Raw genomic sequence first — 20,747 nt, 5'->3', positions numbered from 1 at the left:
ACCTGAAGCACATATCCATTTATGCACGTATATCAATTTTTCAAAAACTGTGAACCACGTGTAAGTATATATTGTGTTTTAAGATGTTAACTAATGATAGAACAAAAACCAAGCAAAACTAAAAAACTACGTATCCAGGAAATGAAAACAAATTCTGAATTGCTGGTTGGGATTGGAAAATGAGTCTCCTGATTCAGTCTAGCCAATGATGCACTCCTTCCATGAGACTCAGTCAGCATTGGGATATATACATACATACATACATATATATATATATATATATATATATATATATATGTTTTTTAGCTGTGACAGCCAGGTATTGAAATAAAGAGCAGTTAGAATTAGACATACTTCAGTTTCCTGAAGGGCTGACTTGGTTGATAATCTCTAGGATTTGAGAACTGATTAGGTGAGTGTGAGTGAGAGAGAGGAATTGCAAACTTACTTGACAACAGACGATAGTGGACTTCTCAGCTAGGCCAATGGTGACGGGGAAAAGAGAGAGGTGGGTTCCAAAGGCATTTCACTGAAGACTTGGTAGTAAGCGTACTGAGGGAGAAGTCAAAGATGACTTGGTGGTCTGGCCTGGCTTTGTATTTCATTCTTCAGAACAGGGTAGGGAAGGTTGGAAGTGAAAGCTGGAAATGTTGAGTTGGTGGGGCAGGTGGAATATTGATGTAGAGAGGTATTCAATATGGCTTCTGGAAACTCTGGGGCCTCACGCTCAGGGGGTGTGGCCCAGGGGACGTGCAGACAGGGCCGGCATCAGAGTAGGTGAAATAACCGAGTCTGTATTACTGCCAGATGCTGCAGTAGTGGGTTGGGTTTGTTTATGTGCTTCTTTGTTTTTCATACCATACCATGATTTTGCTTTCTATCTTGAACAGTAATGGTGAGATAAGAGTGAAAGGACGGTTGAATACCTAACAGTCGGCTAACCGTTGCTTCTATTTTAAGAATGTAACACGTAATTAACCTTTTTTTCTAGGAAATTCTTCTTAAGTTTAATTGGAAGCTTATGGCATTATCTTATAAGTTTCTAGAATAATGGTTGGAATAAGCTGCCAAGACTGAGCTCTACTTCATTTTTCCCAGAAGAAAACAATCGTCTAGCTCAGGCTTTCCTTTCTCTGTATTCTAGGAGCAGCCTCTACCTAGCACTGCGGCAGTAGGGATTGATCTGCAGAAAACTATTGTCTTGGATGAATTTAGTATCTGTTGAGTCAAGGTTTTCGATGGAGACTTACCATCTACTAATCAATCACCGAGTACTTAAGCGTCTATCAGGCGCCTGTGAGGTGCGCGGGGTGCTTTGGGGGTTATGAGCCACTGTTGCGGCCCGTTAGCACTTCACAGCCCACTGGATTCAAAAGCAGGAGTTCCCTGTGCAGGATTTTCTCATAGAAAACCATATAGTCTTTCAGGTAATAGAAAATGTCATATGCCTTAATGGTCAAGGAGGTTGAAGCGTGTACAGGAGATATTTATTTAAATTACCAAGAACTTTTGGGGTGCCTGGGTGGCTCAGTTGATTAAGTGTCTGCCTTTGGCTCAGATCATGGTCCTGGGGTCCTGGGATCGAGCCCCGTGTCGGGCTCCCTGAGAGCTGCTCCCTCAGCAGGGTGTCTGCTTCTCTCTGTCTTCTCCCTCCCCCCACTCGTGCTCTCACTCTCTCTCTCTCTCTCAAATAAATAAATAAATAAATCCTAAAAAAAAATAATAAAGCACCAAGCACTTTTTTAGTGATGATTGAGATGAAGGGAAGAGTTAAGGCACTTCAGCACTGGTGGCACAAGCAAGCGTCTGGTTTCCACAGGTGGTCAACATTAGAACCCTCAGCAGGTCATGACGGGATGTCACATGATTGATTCTTACCTGGAAACAAATACACTCTGTTGGTTTGTTTGTTTTTTTTTAAATAATAATTTTTTATTGTGTTATGTTAGTTACCATACAGTACATCCTTAGTTTTTGATGCCGTGTTCCATGATTCATTGTTTGCATATAACACCCAGTGCTCCATGAAATATGTGCCCTCCTTAATACCTATCACTGGCCTACCCCAATCCCCCACCCCCCTCCTCTCTGAAGCCCTCAGTTTGTTTCCCAGAGTCCATAGGTTTTTTAATTTGGCTAGGAGTTTTGGTTTCATTTACTTCTTTATTTTCTTTTCCTACTTCTAAGTCTAAGGAACTGGAAGGTTTTTCAATAACATCATCTGTACTTTAAGTCCTTGTTCATGTAGGCAGGTTAAGGAAGTGCCAGGCAGCACTTGAAAAATGATTAACCTTCCTGACACGCCATCCCTCGCTGTAGGACTTCCAGTAGGAAGTTTATAAAGACTCACCTCGGGAAAGGGGATTAGGATGTTGTCATTTTTCCTCTCATCAATTGAGTCTTCTAAATTGATTTAGTAGTAGGACAATATATATTTTATTCTAAAGTACATATGGGTTTATTAAAGTTTAAAATGCCATTAAACTTTAAAGTCTTAGGCTATCTTGTATACTGTGTTGATTTGCTTTTATAGGTGAGTGCTTGAAAACGACTACAAAGTCAGTAGACTGGCGTTCGTATTATAGGTATATCTCTTATTATCTCTTCTCCCGAAGCAGAAAATAATAAATACCCTAGACAGTGCATAATGTTAATTTTATAGTTACTGAAAGCACTTCACTTAGTGTGTTGGGAAAATGTGTGAATAGCTTGGTTTCGTGGCCTGGCTAAGCTTGGCTATTTGTGGACTTTCATTCATGTACTTACGGTGCGTGTCCGAACACGTCTGTCCCATCCATACCTGCCGCTTAGCAACATGTGGGAGGTGACTTGTAACGGGTAGCTCTCATTAAACTGAACTCGTGGTAGACAAACCAGCCAGGAAAAAAATAGGTCTTATTCGTCTTTGTGTCTCCAGTGGTTTAGCTCAGTCCCTGCTTCTGTTTGTGGGATTGAATTTAGCGTTTTAGATAGTCTTCATGGGTAATGAGTTTTTCTCTCTCAGGTTACTAAATTTAGTTTTTTAATTTAACCATTTGAAATGTGTAGTCCTCTGATAGTGATGGTGCTTGAATTTGCAATTTTAAAAACCCGCTTATCAAGGAACCCAAAAGATAAAATCTCTTGGGGACTGAATGAGAGAGGCTTCAGGATGTCACTGAGGGACTCTGGGGTGGCAGGATGGGTGAAGCTTCAGTGAAAACAGTGGGACCGAGCCTAACGCATTCTCTGAATAGGATGGAGTGCCTCCCTCTAGTCCTCATTTAGAAATGAATTTTTATTTGTTCCAGGCTGCCCTTGAAGTATGCAGAACATTTTTACAGGAAGATAAAGGTGAGGGAGTCATTATGGTGACAGATCCTCCTTTTGGTGGCTTGGTTGAACCTCTGGCTGTTACATTCAAGAAGTTAATTGCTATGTGGAAAGAAGGTCAAAGCCAAGGTGTGTAATTTATTACTTACTGCAAAATAAACATGTATCTGTGTATCTACTTCCTGTCAAATATTAGCAGAGCTCAGTGAATCAGAGCTCTGATAAAATATACATGTCTTGGGTTCTTGTGTTTTTTTTTTTTTTTTAAACAGGCTTATTTGAGAATGTGGCAGACTTCATTATCATGATACACTTTGTATTATCCTAATCACGTGTTCTCACAACGACTTGTAGGTGAGCATAAGGGGACATTATGAAGAATTGCAGTAAACTGTTGTCATTTATTCAATAAATGTTTACTGAGTGGCCCCTGTGTACCAGGTACCGTTCAGGTGCTGGAAGTAGAGTACTGAACCAGACGGACACATATTCCTGCCCTCATGGATCTTACATTTCAATGTTCCTAAAGTCTTGCCCACAGCTCTAAGAGGGTGCCCAGCCTCTGGCTCAGAGCTCTAAACTATGCCAAGATTTGGGTAGGAAGATCGCTATGCACTAGGCTTACAGTGGTTATCAGTGACAAATAGATACCCACATAGATAGAGGTGGGTTAGTGGCTGGGGGTTATTACTCAGTTTAAAGTGCCTTAGGCCTTCAAAATATCTTATTTAATTAATTGTCTAATTAGTTGGTACAATCATTTTTTAGTTTCCAGCTTGCAAATTGATAAACTGTAAGAGCGTCAGGAATTGGTGATCAAACTTCTCCTTTAATTGTGCTACATAAATAGTGTGCTTTGGAGACAGAACGCAAAAGAAATCTGAAACATGACTCATGGTGTTAAGTATTCCACTTATTTTCAGTTCTTAAGTCCACTTACCAGAATGGATAAAGTCAGTGTTATTGAGGAAGCAATGAAGAGCTCCGTGGGCTTAAATTTCAGTTCTACCACTTATTAGTTGCATGAACTTGAACAAATTACCTAAATCTTATGGCTTCAGTTGCTCTGTCTGTAAAGTGGGATTATGACTGTCTAACTCTAGGAGTTACTGTAAGGAGATAGTATGTAGAAAGTACCTGGCATTGGGCTCAGCCTGTACGAGGTGCTCTGTCAATAATAGCTACATCCCCTGTCTGTCACTGAAGTTAATTTTGATTGTTTTTAAGACTCTCCCATGCTTCAGGAAAGATTGATCCATCCCTGAAAATGGACATAACGAGTTGTGGCAGAGCTGGGATCCTGACCTAAGGCCTTCTGCCTTCTGGCCCATGCTTCCTGCCACCACATCACAGCGAGCTTGGGGCTTCCAAGTGAGGCTCCTTTTCATTTCCCACTTCGGTGGTGATATCTTTGCCTTTACCTAGAATATAGTGGTTATGCGTGTGAAGATTACTTCTACATACACTTTATACCAGCGTTTAGATGTAAAAGGACGTTTCCATTGACTTTTGGGAAAGGTCAAGTTATAAATGGCACTCTGGTAAACATTCTCTTCTTTTGTATGATTTAAGTGCATTGAACAATTGCAGTTTCTCCCGATATTAGAAGTCTTTCAGTTAAAACTCTTTTATTTTTTTTAAATATCGATTTCTTACTTTCTTTTCCTCTGTTGTGACCCACTAGATAGCAGTCACAAAGAACTACCCATGTTCTGGATTTTCCCTTATTTTTTTGAATCCCGAATCCGTCAGTTTTTTCCAAGCTTCTGCATGCTGGATTACCAGGTAAGTAAATACTCGGTTTTCTGGCACAGTTGATGAATGGATATTCCGCTTAAATAAATATTCTGATCAGACTATCCATCGATTTTTGGAAATGAAAATATCATAAGCTATATTAAACACTAAAACTGTGCCATACATCGCTTAGTCCAGAGGTTCCTAAATGTAATTCTTAGGGTGTTTATTAAAAATATAGATTCTTAGGTACCAAAATAAACCTACTAAATCAAAATTAGAGGGTAAGGCCCCAAGGAAGCACATTTTACCAAGCTTCCAGGTGATCTGCAGCGCAGCTAGGTTTTAGACCGACTGACCTAACTGACCCCCGACTCATTGTTATCAACAGGAGTTTTGTCTGTTCAGAGGTTGTAGAGAAGTCAGTCGCTTTTTCTGGTCAGTGGAATGTCAAGTACACTTTACTGTGCCACTCAGAGGATGCCAGGAGCTCTGAAGGGAGGTGTGTCCAAGGTGGCAGGTGGCAGAGAAGCAGAGAGGCTGAGGGCTGTGTGTGTGGGCGAGTGTGCTGATTTCAGGGTGGAGTTGACTGGCCCTCCTTCCCATCTCTGCCCTCAACTCTTTCTGCTTTAATGTCCACTTTCCTGTATTCGTTTCCTTGGGTTCTGAAGTTAACCCCCTTGTCACTATCACTGTGTGGGGTCACCAAGTGGCCACTGCTTCCTCTTTTGTAATGACATTTTTCTATTTGAGCTTTCTGAGCAAGGGACTACCTTGATGAAGGCTTTTCAGCCCTGGAACTGAAAATATCTTCATACTTGTTCCAAGCTAGCACTTGGATCTAATCTCTCTAATCTTGAAGGCATTTACCATTGTGAAAATTATCTAGAAATTCTGAAAGAAGCAATGTTACCAAAAATGAGAGGACAGACCCTACCTGCGATTCCACCCCAAGTAGCAAATATCATAATTTGATACATTTTACAGGTTTGTAATCATAGCAGATGAATCTGAATTCTGCTTTCTTGTGTTTTATATAAATGTACATTTTTAAATGTAGCTCCATAGTCTTTATGCTTTTAATCACTTTATTTATTTTTTTTTTAAGATTTTATTCATTTGACAGAGAGCACAAGCAGGGTGAGCAGGAGAGGGAGAAGCAGGCTCCCCACTGAGCAGGGAGCCCAATGCGGGGCTCAATCCCAGGACCCTGGGATCATGACCTGAGCTGAAGGCAGACGCTTAACCAACTGAGCCTCCCAGCCACCTCCTTTAAATCACTTTAAATTATTTCATTAGCAGGTTATATTATCAATTGTTAGCATTTTTTTTCTTAGACACACAGGTTGCTTCCACCTTTAAGGTACTATAAATAACACTGCCATGAACATTTCTTATTCACATAATTTTTTCCGTATTTATATAACTTCTTTAAGATAAATTTCCAAAACTGAAATAGAATTCCAAAAATTACGTTATCAAATTTAATGGACATTTTTATGGCTACTGAACCATATACCAGTTCCTTTCCAACGTTTATAGCACAAGCCATTTTAACCTTGACTTCTTGAGCTCGGCCTTAGGTACAATCCACATCATAATTCTTCCCAAAGCTGGTTTACTTTCCTTTTTCAGAGCACATAGTGTTCTGTTTCTTGTCTGGGGGCACTTCTATTATTGGCATTTGCAGTGCAGAGATAGCGGACGTATCCTAAAGACATTAACTAAGTAAACTGTTTTCCGTTGGCAGGAGTGCCTGCTGTCTTTGACAGCAAATCGTCGTCTAGCACGTCTAGTACAGTGTCAGGCACAGAGCAGGTGCTTTGTACATGTTGAATGAAAAACAGCGTGTACTCCGGAGTTGAAAAGGAACTGGGTTTTAATCCTGGTGCTGCCACTTACTAGTGAGGCCTACACATTTTATCTAACTCTCTGCAGGTCATGTGACCTGTTAAGTGAGCAGAGTAATAACACACCTGCCTCATAAGGTTTTAGGAATTATATGAGACAGTACATGAAAAGGCTTAACCTTGTCCTGAACACACGGCAAATGTAGACTAAAGGTTATTGCTCTCCGCATTGTTGAGACCATTCAAATAGTCCCTGGATGTGGGTAAAACTCTTCTTTGGGGCTTTTTTTTTTTTTTTTTTTTGTACGGTATGTGAAACATTGAAATTGCAAAACATAAGGTCCCTCAGAAAACTGTTCCATGCACATTTAGAAATGAGTTTTCACTGCGGGCAACCGTTTGAAATGGCGAGAAGGCCAAAGAAGGCAGGCAGATCCAGAGTAGAGTGGACGAGAGAGGTTCACGTGGAGAAACCAGCCATGGCTTGTTTCGACGGTCTGTGTTACGAGAAAGGAACTTGTGGAAATACTGGAGTCTCAGTTTTGAGAAATAGTTCCAAGGTCCAAGCTTATTAAAGATAATTATACAATTCCGTGTATTGGTGAAAAAAGTTTCTGGGTAGGCCTTATCAGACAGGGTATCAGACAAGGTGAAGAGCAGTCTTTTGAGTAAAGAGAAAGCCAAACTTTGAAAGGAAAAACTAGAATAAAATTTGTGAAACAAAACAGAGCTTTTTCTGATTTCTACTGAAGATAAGAACACTGCTGCCCATTGCACGCTCAGTTGGAGAAACTGATTTCACCATATCTCCTATTGTGTTTATAAACCTTACTTGTCGTACCTCACCTTGATGATTTGTCTTTCATTCTTTTCTTAATTTCTTTCTTTTTGAAAGTTTCTCTGGATTTATTATTATTATTATCCTTTCTGAAACTTGTGCTTTCTTCCTTTTCTTTCTCTTTCTATTTTAACCTTACTTTGTGGTAATTTCTTTTCTTGTATATTAGCTGCCTTCATCAAATGAAAAATTTGAAAGTCTCTTGTCCTCCTTCACAGGTCTCTTGCCATAGACCTTGATTAGACCTTCCTTCTCACATTGCCTAAGATGATTATAAGCCCCAAAACCACAATGCAGTAAAAAACCTAAAATCACTAAATCTCTTTTTTTGAAAGACTTTTCAGGTAAGAGGGAGGCAGAAGTGCGGCAGATCTTCATAAAATATAAATTATGTAGACTCTTCAGTGATAAAGCACTTGATGAGTACAGAATAAAATAGTCATCAAAGACCTAGGAAAGCGAGAGTTTTATTAAGGGCAGATTAGAAAGGAAGGACGTGATGATGAAAAGAAATTTTGACCCAGAGTCAGATGTATGAGCCCAAGCACACTGCCTTTTAGAGGCTCTTTAATCTTAAGAGGGAGAAGTCAGTTTATCTTTCCTGGCCTCTGTTTCCTTACCTATAAAATAAAATGATTGAATCAGGAAAGAGATGGCAGATAAGTTTCACTTTTAGTGCTTTAGTAGTAAGCCTGATAAATTGGTAGTGACTTCTGGCGAATTTGTCGAGAATACCAGGTTCAGGGGTGGGGAGTAGTGTGTGATTGATTAGTGATGTCTGTGCCGGGGGCCCCGTCAGGGGTCTGGTGACATTTAGGTCCTATATTTACCGTATCTGAACTAGATCGCCTGACTTCCCTTCCACTGGGAACATGCTATGATCTCTTGTTTCTACTTAATCCGGGACATTTGTCTGGATTGTTAAAAGTAGAGCTTTGTTTTTTTTGTTTTTTTTTTTTAAAGCTATCCCTTAAAAAATCATCCTGTGTAGAAAACTGTTTTTCGAGGTTAGTTTCATGTTCAGAAGTGAAGATATTTTGACAGGAATTTCTGACAAGTGATTGCACATGACAAGATGACAACTGAAATTCTTAAACTTGATGTGTAATAAACACAAACATTTAATGGGTTTGGAGTGACAAGGGGAATAATACAGATAGATAATATACATAGATATAGATATAATTTTAAATAAGAGGTACATGGGAAATGGGGAATATGACTAAAAGACCTTTTTGCTCTGGTGGAAGTTGGCTGATGGCGATCTTTTGATGCACTGAAACCAAGTAGAACACAATCCCAAGGGAGTTAGGGAAATACAAGTACTCTGTCTTATTTCATCTTTGTTTCCCAGCCAGATACCTAGAACATAGTAGGTGCAAATAAATGTCTGTTGACGTGAACGTCTTGGTTTCCGTATAACTGGTTTCAGTCTCATGTCACAGGAGAAATTTGCGTATAGATAAAATTAAAAGTTAAGAATTGCAGAGATTCTGTGCTTTCCCTCATTTCTATACAGTACTTCATCACATTAATCAGTTCCATGGGAGAAATTTTCTATTTGAAAATGCCTCTCATCATCATTGTGAGTGAAATGTCAGAGATAATGATGGGAAAATGGTGTATCAGCTCTACCACTAGTGATACGCAATTTGCAAAATTGTGTTTGCTTTACAGCGTTTCCATAGGACGTTTATTTGTGTGGAGGAAGCTATGAAATATGGATGTATGTTAGAGGTACATTAATTTACCCTAGCAGCATGCGTTTTACATACCATATGTTTATAGTTAATTAGCACAACAAACCCGCATTTAAAAATAATAATAATCTCAATTAGGTTATGCAAAATCAAGCAATCAACCACCTTCCTGACACATACATTCTCCGGCTCCTTGGGTAACCGTAAAGAGATTGTTCTTTCTTTCCCTCTCTTCCATCTGCTATCTATTGTATTGCACGGAATATTCCATTTACCGGAAATCCTTCTAAGGCCCTCTTTTCCAACATTTGTAGATCTTCAAAAGGTTCTCCGGGGAAGAATTTTTTTTTCTTATGACACTCATAAATGTTCAAAATATCTTTGTTGAATTTAATTAAATGTTCTATATTTATTAAATACATAGAGGAGTGCATTAGGGAAAAATTATTAATTTAAATCATCTTTTTAAAAAACTACTTATGGTAATATTTTAAGGTGATTTTGAAGTAAAATCTGCTTTTGTATCTTAGCCTCTAATAGGTGACATATATTCATAGAATTTTAAAGTTGGAAAGAACCATTAGGGGTGTAACGTAGGCTGACTTCCCACCGTAATAATCCTCTCCACTAAATTCATGACAAGCCGTCACCCGGCCTCACTTGAATGCTTTCAGTGAGCAAAGTCCTGCAGCCTTACAAGGCAACTCAATTTATTTAATAGCTCTAATCGTTAGAAAATTTTCTCATATTGAGATAAAATATGCTCCCTATTAACTTCTAACCATTGGTCCTACTTCTGTTCTCCAAAGCAGTGAAGGCTAAGTCTAATTTCGATTCCACCGACACCCCCTTCAGTTATAAAGTAGCTATCAGATCCTCCCAGCTTGCGCTTTTCTGAATAAACACCCCCAAAATGTTAAACGACAGATCCTCTTCATTCTCATTACTTTTGGTGGAAACGAACTGGTTTTATCAGGGTCTCCCTTCACATGCAGTGACTGAACGCAGAGCGTCACATGTGATCTGACCTCATCCTTTGCCTGTTATGATATTACATTTCCGTACAGGGCGGCCGCGAGCCCGCACCAGCTTTCGCAGTTGGCTAGACCGTGGACTCACCGTGCTGACGGTTAACCAGAACCCCCGGGGGGGGGGTTTGTTTTTTGTTTTTTTCCCCACACTGCCCCTTATCTGGCTGGGTCTCCTCGTATGGCACTTACTTTTCCCCTCACTGCTAAAGCTTGTTGAGCGTCTTCTGTCTTCCTGAACTTGCTCGCCTGTGAATGTGGTAGCTGTGGGCAGGGCCACACGGAGAGCTTAGGAATTTCTCATTAGAGCCCTCTCCATTGTCAGTAAGTCCTTATTACATTGTTGTGCTTTGCTTATTTAATAGAGCTAGCTTGCAAGCCAGTTCTTCTGAAAAATTCTTAAGTGTATTCTTGTTTAGAATCTAAACAATTCATGATAACTTATTTGAAAGTTGGGCTGTACCCATACTGACTTCATAAAAATCTCACGGTATTCTTATGGACAATCTAGAACAATGGTTCTCAAACTTCAGTGTGCCAGGAGGGCTTGTTAAGAATACAGATTGCGGGACCTAACCCCCAAGAGCTTCTGTTTTATTAGGTCCTTTGATGGGGTGAGAATGTGCTTTTCTAACAAGATCTCAGGGGCGATGCCGATGTTGCTGACCCAGACCCCGCACTCGGAGAATTACTGATCTAAAGAAAGATGGTCGTAGTGACCAGGTGGATTCAGAGCAGGCTTAAAACCAAAGTGAGAATGTGTATGGATAGCACAGAGGTTGGAGAAGGAGACGAGAGCAAGAAGCTAATAGACGTTGAGCCTGTTAGCTCCCGCTTTCTTTCAAGGTGATCTGCCACGGCTGAAAGCTGAGGTGTAGGGGTCCTGAGGAGAGGCAAATGTTCGAAATAGTCAGCTGTCGTTGTGAATCTCTCTCTTCATCTGCATCTTCCTGTCTCTACTGTATGCCAGGCCCTGAACTTGGCCTTGTACACACATTGTCTCCCATAACCTTCCTTCCCAGCATCTCTGAGGCAGGGCTCAGTAACCTCCTTTTTCAGGTGAGAATTATGTAAATTTGCCTCACAGCACAACAGGTGAGTGGCAGAGCCACTCTCTGGTCCCCAAATCTGTGCTCAGCCAGGACGTGAGAGGTCAGATGACGAATGGTGGGGGGTTGGAGTATGGCAGTGCTGAGACTCGGTGACCTGCGAACTGACAAGTAGCCGATCTCACACACAAAAATGAAAACCCCCGCCAAGTCGTCACACACCTTCAAGGGTGGAATTCTATGAGCTACAAAAGCCGAATTCTTAGTTCCGTAATAGGCCTTCTGGTGAAGTCTATTGTATTGGATAAAAGATTACAGTTGTTCTCTTAAGACCAGGCAATATAATTTATCATAACAAAGTTTACCTTTTCTATAATGAAATTTCACCACCACAGAGGCCTCTGTCTGTTGATTAATAAGCAAACTCTTGCTTTTAAGAATTTCTTCTTAAATACTTTGTTTTAACTCCTCTCTTGGCACCAGCTTATTCTTTATTGGTTAAAGAATCTTCATAGATATTGACTCCTTTGAGTAAATTTTCTTTTTCAATTTTTTTAAACTTTCTAGGTAGATTATGATAATCACGCACTTTATAAACATGGGAAGACAGGTCGAAAACAGTCTCCTGTGCGTATTTTCACCAATATTCCACCCAACAAAATAATCCTTCCTAGCGAAGAAGGGTACAGGTAAGATCCTAGTGAGGCCTTGAAATACATGAGTCACTGAGAATAAAGTTCCATATATCCAACATCAAAATGCTTTTAATATTGACTCATATAGTTCTTCTGCTACCTTTACATTTGGTCTATAATTTTGAGTTGAATTTGGATTACACTCAATTTTTGTAACAAGTGCCATTTATCTGCTCTTTGAATCTTCTTGAAAATATGCAGCTGATTTAAGTCTTTCTTTCCTCCTCAGATTTTGTGCTTCGTGTCAACGATACATTTCCCTAGAGAATCAACACTGTGAGCACTGTAATTCTTGCACCTCCAAGGTACAGGTTTCTGTAGAACGCATTTTTATTCATATATATTCATTTTATTTTAGCTTACTCGTTTCATTACTTTTGCTTAAGCTTTTTTTTTTTTTTAAAGATTTTATTAGAGAGAGAGAGTGCGAGCGTGTGTGCACACAAGTTGGGGGGAGGGGCAGAGGGAGAGGGAGCAGCAGACTCCCCGCTGAGCAGGGAGCCTGATGCAGACTCGATCCCCCAGGACCCTGGGATCATGACCCCAGCTGAAGGCAGACGCTTAACCATCTGAGGCACCCAGGCGCCCCAATGTTATTTTAATAATATTGTAATTTGTATTACTGTATTATCATTTACTAATTATACTTTAATACAATATTTTATTTCTAATAATAAAGTACAACAGGCTTTAAAAATAGGTGCCTCCATCATTATTAACAGTTATTTGAATTCACTTTTTTTTTTAAAAGATTTTATTTATTGGAGCAAGTGAGAACATAAGTGGGGGTGAGGGGGTGGGGAGGGGCAGAGGTAGACTGAGAAGCAGGCTCCCCCCCACTGAGCAGGGAGTCCTATGTGGGGGACACAGGGCTCGATCCCAGGACCCCATGATCATGACCTGAGCTGAAGGCAGATGCTTAATTGACTGAGCCACCCAGGCGCCCCTAAATTCACTTTTATGTGAAGTACTGGGTGACTGCTAGAATCAGGAGTATTTCAAATAAGGCATGAAGTGAGTGCTAAACTTTGTTGAGGGTAAAATTGAGGTGTTTCAAATAAGGAGCTGAACTACGAGACACCATCCCTATTCTGATAAAATAATAACATATACTGTGCACTTTTGATGTGGCAGGACGTTTTCTAAGGGCTGTACATGGATTAACTCAGTCACTCCGCACAAAGCCCTAGTAGATAGGTACTCTCCAAGTTTTACAGATCAGGAAGGACTATAGGGACATACCTCCTACTTATTGTTTCAAGGAGGTGGGATAGCCCTTAAGGTGGCCTGTTTATTTTAACTAAATCCAGTCAGAAAGAACGAGTCAAGTTTAGTTAGGCTAATGTGCACAAGTGATTCCCCAAAGGAAAGGCTGTATTTTTATAACTTATCATAAAGTACATTTTTCAAAACTTTACAATTTTGTTATTGGTTATATTTATTTTTAACTGTGGTAGCACATCTGATTACTTGTGTTTTCAATCAGCTTAGATATTCTCTGTGTTCTTTATTTTAAAAAAATTATGCCCACGTCATTTTTATAAGGCTCAAAATGAGGAAAACAAAACTTTATTATTTAGAGATACACACATAAGTGGTAAAAATAAACAAAAGCAAGGAAGTGACCACCACAGAAACCAGAGTAGGTGTTACTCGGTGGGGGACTGGGAAGGGCCACCTGGGGGAGTGTCTAGGGGGCTGACAGTATTCTCTTGACCTGTTGGGATTCATCAGTGTGTACTTTATAATACTCATTAAACTGGACATGTAAGTGTCTTATATACTTCTCTAGGTCGTTTTATTTCACAGATTTAACATTACCCAAACAGTACCCCTATAATCTGTATCTTTTTAAATTATCTAAAGTTCTCAAATAGGAATTTCATTAAGGATTATGCTGCATAGACACGTAAAAGTTATGAATCATTAATTCTCTTGAAATTTTCATCAAGTCCTTCTTTGTGCAGATTGGGTTGCTTGAACTGGTGGACTTTCAAGATCATGTAGATAAATCCCCTAGTTTTCCAGTTAAGGAAATTGGGGCCCATCAAGGAGAGCATTTGAGTTGAGTGGAGAAATGCATAGATTAAAATCAAAGTATTTAATTGTGAAGCCCAGGAAAGTGAGAAATAAGGAATGAATAATTTACACAGATTTTAATAAGACATTTTAATTTTTAATTGTGGAACTTGATTTTTAATGATACATTAAACATAATTTAAAAATTATTTTTGTAGGATGGCAGGAAATGGAACCATTGCTTTCTCTGCAAAAAGTGTGTAAAACCGTGTAAGTATTTAGACTTAGTGTTTGAGATCCTATGGAAACATTTCAGAGTTTTTCTTCACCTAAATGGGATTTTTATTTAATTGTATTTATTTATTTATTTATTTATTTTATTTTAAGCTTTTATTTATTAATTTGACAGAGAGAGACAGCCAGCGAGAGAGGGAACACAAGCAGGGGGAGTGGGAGAGGCAGAAGCAGGCTCCCAGCGAAGGAGCCTGATGTGGGGCTCGATCCCAGAACGCCGGGATCACGCCCTGAGCCGGAGGCAGACGCTTAACGACTGAGCCACCCAGGCGCCCCTATTTAATTGTATTTATAAGAGAAAAAAATTAATATAGGGATCTACATTGATTTTACTTGCTTTTTAATTTTTGCAGTTACCAAAATACATGCTCTCTCCTTCATAGGGAGACATTTGTAACCTGTTTCTGTGTGGCATTTGGCTTGGCTCATTTTAATAGGACTTGGTGTCACTCAGCCAGCCCCCATTGTGTCAGTGGCTCTCGGCTCATGACTCATTGAAGAAGGGCTGCATCAGTTGCCATGTATCAGAAAGAAATTAGTTGCTTTATGTGGGATTCCAGCCTCTTAACCTTGGCATCTTTAGCCAAATTATAACCAGCTATGCAAACTGGTCACGATATTTGAGGTAAACACTATCCATGCTTCCCTGTCATAAAGGTTGATCAAATGAAAAAGTATATTAAATGAACTTCTTCTAAAACTTAATTTTTATTTTATAGCCTGGATCCACTGTAGCATTTGTAGTCACTGTGCTCTTCCAGATCATTCTTGCGGGGGCCCTAGAGATGGCTGCTTCATTTGTGGTCAATTAGACCACAAACGTAGTACTTGTCCTAAGATCGCCACATCTAAGAAAGTGAACAAGTGAGTTGAATTCTTTTATTGCCTAGAAAAAAGTTTGCCTTGTGTGATTTGTGTAAAGCAGTCCTCCACAAAAGTATGCAATAGAGGATTCAGAAGTGCTGAATTATTTGCTGTTTTTACTGTTATTTATTGTTTGCATAGATGGGGGGCGGGGGGGCGCGAAGATGAGTGAAAGAGCTTAACATTTTACAGGTGAGACATGAAAATCACCAAAGTATAAGGTAGACATTGATTAACTTTTTATCTCCTATGGTTCATGTGAAATTATAATTTGTGTAGAGAGAGTCCAGCCTTTATTGACGGACGTGATATTTAAGTCAGGACAGGCCAGATGCAGACACGTGACAGCAGGCAAGGCTGGAGAAGGCATTTCAGGTGGAAGGTAGTGTGTAATCCTACGGTGAACACATCGGAAAAGGAGTTATCTCTTTAAATTATATCAGACTTCAAAAAAACATTGACTATTTAGATACGTAAAATTTTAATTTTTACCATTTTTTTCCTATGCTTATTTTCACTTCTTCCACCAATATTTGGTGTTGGTTATCAGAGCAAAGTTATACTGGGCTCATTTGAATGATTACATTAAAAAAAAAAAACCAAAACTAAAAGGGATGACAGTTATTGAGTCTTCTTGTTTTATTGTTATGAAAACCAGATAGCCAAATTTAACATTATGTGCGAATTGGGATCAGCATAAATTTTTGAGCTATCTTACGACTTGTGATAAAAAAAAAAATTCTTAGTATTAGAAATATCTGATGTTATTGTAACTATTTATGATTGTATTAGAATTCTTTTCTGTTATTCATTTTTTTGGTCAGTGGCAATTAGTTTTTCCCATTAAGGCCCAGTCATTTGAATTCGGCCTTCTGTTTTATTTTTCCATTACTTTTCATCAAATTTACTTTAAACAATTATTTCCACTAAGTAATCCAGGGTAGAAATGGAAGTTTCTAAATTAAGAAGTATATAGAAGAATCTCATAAAAGATTTTTTCTTAGAAACCTTTAAGACTAGAGGACCACCTAATAAACTATTGGTGTGGGATTGTTGCACCAAGTACAGGGTAATTCTGGATGTAAACAGCGTTAGTGACATGCTCGGACTTTGAGTCTGTGATCTTATGATACAGGGAAAGTGAATTTGCATTTTGGTAATGTATTTTAGGCTCTTTGTTGGTCCCCTGTAGCCTGGGCTAGTTGGCTTGGTGGTATTCTATTGTTTTCATTGGAGGAAACCATTTAGTATTAGATTTTATCAAGTTTAATTCAAGGAGCAAATCCATTAGGATGTGATATACCTGGTAAGTCTTAAATAGTATTACTTTTTTCTCTCAGAAAAGACTCCTAAACTCGTATGAACAGTTATCTTCAGGTATTGCTTTCAAAAATTTTTCCTAATGAAATTGATAAGGCACAATTTTTTTTCCCTTTTACAATAGTAAAAAATAATTCTAATTGTCTTTTTAGCATATATGGCATAAAAGACACTTCACAGCCGCCTTCTATTAACTTGTTTTTCTTGAGTTTAATTTGCCTTTGCCCCTGAACTGGAATGGTTCTGGCTCCCTCTTGTGGTTAATCGTTTTTATCATGACATAAATACCTATAATTTAGAGGACAAATACTAGGTCAATTCAATTTTAAGGCAAAACAAACAATGAATTGATTTATACTCAAGCAGTTCAATTTATACTCCGTTGAAAGACTTTATCTCTGAAAAGTTTGTTTATTCATATTAAAATGAATATTTTCTTCTGCTTTTGTTTACTATGTCCTCTAGTGAGGTCTAGTTCATGTCTAGTTCTTCTTGTAAGTGGAAAAGCCAAAGAAAATGTGTTTAAATTTTGTATACAGGCACACACAGCTCCATTGACTGTGTCATCAAGAGATTATACTTCATTAAATTTGCTAAATCATCACTTATCAGGACATTAGCCCTCTTAAGATAATGGCTGGAGGGAAAGGAGAATTATATAACGTACACAGAAGAGTATAAAGATGGCTGTGGTATTTGTTTTATTTTTGAACCGATAGGTTATCCCAATCTATAATCCAAAATCTAAATATAGAAAAATGGAAAGTTGTCAAGCAGAATTCTGAAGAATAGTCATGTGGTGCTACTAATAATAGCTAATATTTGTTTAGTGATTCCAAATGCTTAGCACATTACATATCTGAATAATTTATAGCAGAGTATATAGTATCAAGGTAATTAAGAGCATAGGTTCTAGAATCAAGCTGGCTCTGCTACTTCTCATTGGAGGATTTCATAGCCTCTGTTTCTTCCCCAAAAGGCAGTTGGGGGAAGGAAAATGAAAGGTGACATCTACCTTGTCTCAGTCTCCCAGATCCTTGGAGTCAGATGATGCCCACTCATTTTGTATTCCCAGCACTTAATACGTATGTTGTGTGAACAAAAAGTGAGGCCACAGGTAGCTCCACGGAGGGATTATATTCTGTTTATGAATCCCAGATTTTGGTCCTGGGAAGATCAAGAGTAAGCTTTTCCCCAGGACTTGCAGATTAGGAGAAGTGAATCTAATGACTGATATCTCTGGGTACCCTTAGGGATTTTCCAGGTTGGCCGGTGCCGGCAGCCCCAGCCCTTTCCTCGGTTCGCCATATGATAAATGGCATGATTCTGCTAGCTTGGAGAAAGTGAGTGAACAGTCCAGTCATCTTTCTCAGCTGTAGAGCGTCTGTGACTTAGTTCAGAGAGCGCCAGAAGCTAAGGATCTGTTTTGTTCTGCTGTGGTTTAGTTTCTTTAGAGTGTGAGTTCCAACTCGTTCGTTGTGAAGCTAGTCTTTCAAGAAGACAAAGACCACAAAATGAGGACAACCTGTGTGGCACTTGTCCAGACTTTTAGACCCACTGAAGAAAGGAAAATTAGCTGTAGGGCTTATAAAATGGGCCTCTATAAGCGTTGTCCATTTTTCCATTGTGCTGTTTCATTTCTCTGCCTCTGCTAACGGCAAATGTATCGTATCGGTCCTTTTCCTGAAAAATGTAGTTCAGGGATTTGGAGATTGAAGTGCTGAGCTGAGCAGTACAGATGTACTAAGACCAAAACAATAGCAAAAACACCCTCCTCACTCATTGGCTTTACTATTTTTAAAATTTAAATAATATATATCCCAAATATTATTTGAACACACAATCAACATAAAAAATCATTGACAAGATATTTTGCATTCTTTCTTCAACATCTGGTGTATATTTTACATTTAGAGCATTTTTAACTCGTTCTCACCACATCCCAGGTGCTCGGTTGCCACATGCCGGCTAGAGGATACCGTACGGTTCCGCACAGCAGTGGTTTCTCCTGGCTTGACTGTTTACCGGTGTGGTGGGTTTGTCCCCAATAAATCTGTAGTTAACCGTCTTTAAAGAAATTTCTTCACTCAAGCATTTTGCTTAGTCAGGCCTCTGACTGTCTCCTTGTTGTTATGGTTAGGATCCTGAGGATTTATGCTTATTATACAGTAAATTCTTTTCCTTGTGTTTTCTTATTTGGTCAGCTGGTTAATTAAATTCCAACATAATTATATAATTAACTATGCTTATTCTACAAAATAATTTAGCACCTTGTTTTTCAGAGCTGTCAGAAAGCAGAAGCAAAGAAAAAGTAATAAGATGAAAATGGGGACCACTAAAGGCAATCCATGAATCATACATCTGTTACAAGGAAGAAGAACAGGAGAGAAAGAGCCCATCAATATCTTTGCTCTTAAATGTCCAGTGACTTGAGAATAAGAAAGATTTATGGTCCAACCTTTGATGCCATTTTCTGAAAGTGCCACACCGGACTTAAATTCTGTCGCTTTCAAAGGTATGCACCTTTCTAAGGCAGATAATAGGCAGGTGGTATTTGCTGGTTTATGGACCCCTCTGCAGCCTCTCTGGAGACCCGGGGAGGTGTTCCATCCTGAGCTGGTTGACCAGATCTTTCCGTGTGCCTTTTTTTTTCTCTCTTTAAATCTCTCCCAATCATATGGTTTTGGCCTCTTTTGAAAAATGGGCATGCAGTGTTTTTTTGCAGAAAGTGTCAGAAGAAAAATGAAAGTGAAAACTTAAGGTCTTGTTTACATTGAACACAAGTATGTTAAATTAGGTTCAGAAATATTTTAAATATCAAAACATTGCATGATAACTTAGATCCCACTTGCAAAGAAACGTACAATGAACAATTATTTTTAGACAAAGATGATAGAATGTTGACAAAGCTAAAGATATAAAGACTATGATTATGATTTTATGATTAAATATTTGCTTTTCAAGTACTTTTTACAGTGTCCTTTGATGTAATAGAATCATTTAGATGTTGTAGGATGAATGAGACATTTAGAATTATATTAGACTCGCTCTGCCATCTCAGTGTCTTTTAACCTAAGCAGTAAGGTTATTTCTTTGTAAAAGTAATAGCAGAAGGCAAGAGAGTTTGGGAATTAAAACCTCTCATCCCTATTCTGACGAACCCTTCCTGACTCTGTGTCCTTGGCCAGGTCATTCACCCACAGCCTGTTTCCTTGTTATTATATAATTTATTTTATTATATAACAGTAGCTACAGCACAGGCTTGTTTTCGTGATGACGTCAAATGAGGTACGTGTGCCTGGCTCTCAGTTCTGTTGGTGAGAAATGTTAACAAAGTGCAGACGGCTGGAGCCCTGATGGTAATCATCTGGTGGTCCAGGATCATAGCAGTGGAGGGACTGGGCTTGAACTGTGAGAACAAACAGTTCGTCTCCCCATTTCTCTGCTAGGTACCGGACATGATTGCCTTAAGATGGCATCCTTTTGAATTGCTTGCATTTGCATAATGACTTTTCTCTTATTCCCAAACAGCTGCTTTAGAGCAGGTTTGCAGGCATGCTTGCTTGGACTTAGCTAGAGCCCTGGGAGTGCAGGTACAAGAAACTGTCTGGTCTTTAAGTTAGGACTGTTTGATGCCTGATGTGGAGGCAGAAGCGTGGCCCTGATCAATGGATAGGGGTGTATATCTGGCGACATCAAAAGATGAGCCAAGCCCCCTGGACTTAACATAGATCAGAAAACTCTTTCCTTGCCCCCTTTTCCAAGTGGGTTGCTATGGTGATCAGAGGGGTGGATTCAGAGGTGACTGGGTGAGATTTGAACCTTTGGCAGAATCAGTGTGAGTGTTCCCCTCCCTGATTCAGCCACAGGCCTGGACTTTACCTGACTTTCGTGGTGTTCCCCCCAAACCACGGTAAAATCTCTTGAAGTCGCCCCTGAAACTCAGACACCTGAGGGACCATGATTTCTGAAGAACTGGGTCCTGCTGGCCAGGGGTTATTATCATCACCCCATTTCCTTAGTTTTAAGGTACCATCAGTT

At 39.2% G+C, this 20,747-nt stretch overlaps 1 protein-coding gene across 3 annotated transcripts in view; it reads left to right on the top strand.

Annotated features, from left to right (window-relative positions):
- ZCCHC4 (zinc finger CCHC-type containing 4) overlaps positions 1-19,672 on the top strand; it is a 45,720-nt gene extending 26,048 nt beyond the window's left edge. Inside the window, exons 7-13 of one of the 3 annotated variants that reach the window (XM_008685853.2) lie at positions 3,291-3,441; positions 4,997-5,097; positions 12,082-12,203; positions 12,439-12,514; positions 14,447-14,498; positions 15,242-15,386; positions 18,989-19,672. In XM_008685853.2, coding sequence (XP_008684075.2) covers positions 3,291-3,441; positions 4,997-5,097; positions 12,082-12,203; positions 12,439-12,514; positions 14,447-14,498; positions 15,242-15,386; positions 18,989-19,058 — 717 coding nt within the window. In that variant the 3' untranslated portion in view covers positions 19,059-19,672. Of the gene's footprint in view, positions 1-3,290; positions 3,442-4,996; positions 5,098-12,081; positions 12,204-12,438; positions 12,515-14,446; positions 14,499-15,241; positions 15,387-18,988 lie in introns of those variants that run through there. The other 2 variants (XM_040625326.1, XR_005833532.1) reach the window with 2 other exon arrangements.
- The last annotated feature ends 1,075 nt before the right edge of the window (positions 19,673-20,747 follow it).

Source organism: Ursus maritimus, unplaced genomic scaffold (genome assembly GCF_017311325.1).
Source record: "Ursus maritimus isolate PB19 unplaced genomic scaffold, ASM1731132v1 scaffold_8, whole genome shotgun sequence".
Lineage (NCBI taxonomy): Eukaryota > Metazoa > Chordata > Mammalia > Carnivora > Ursidae > Ursus > Ursus maritimus.
The sequence above is the reverse complement of the archived record's forward strand: the minus strand, read 5'-3'. Positions and strand labels throughout refer to the sequence as shown.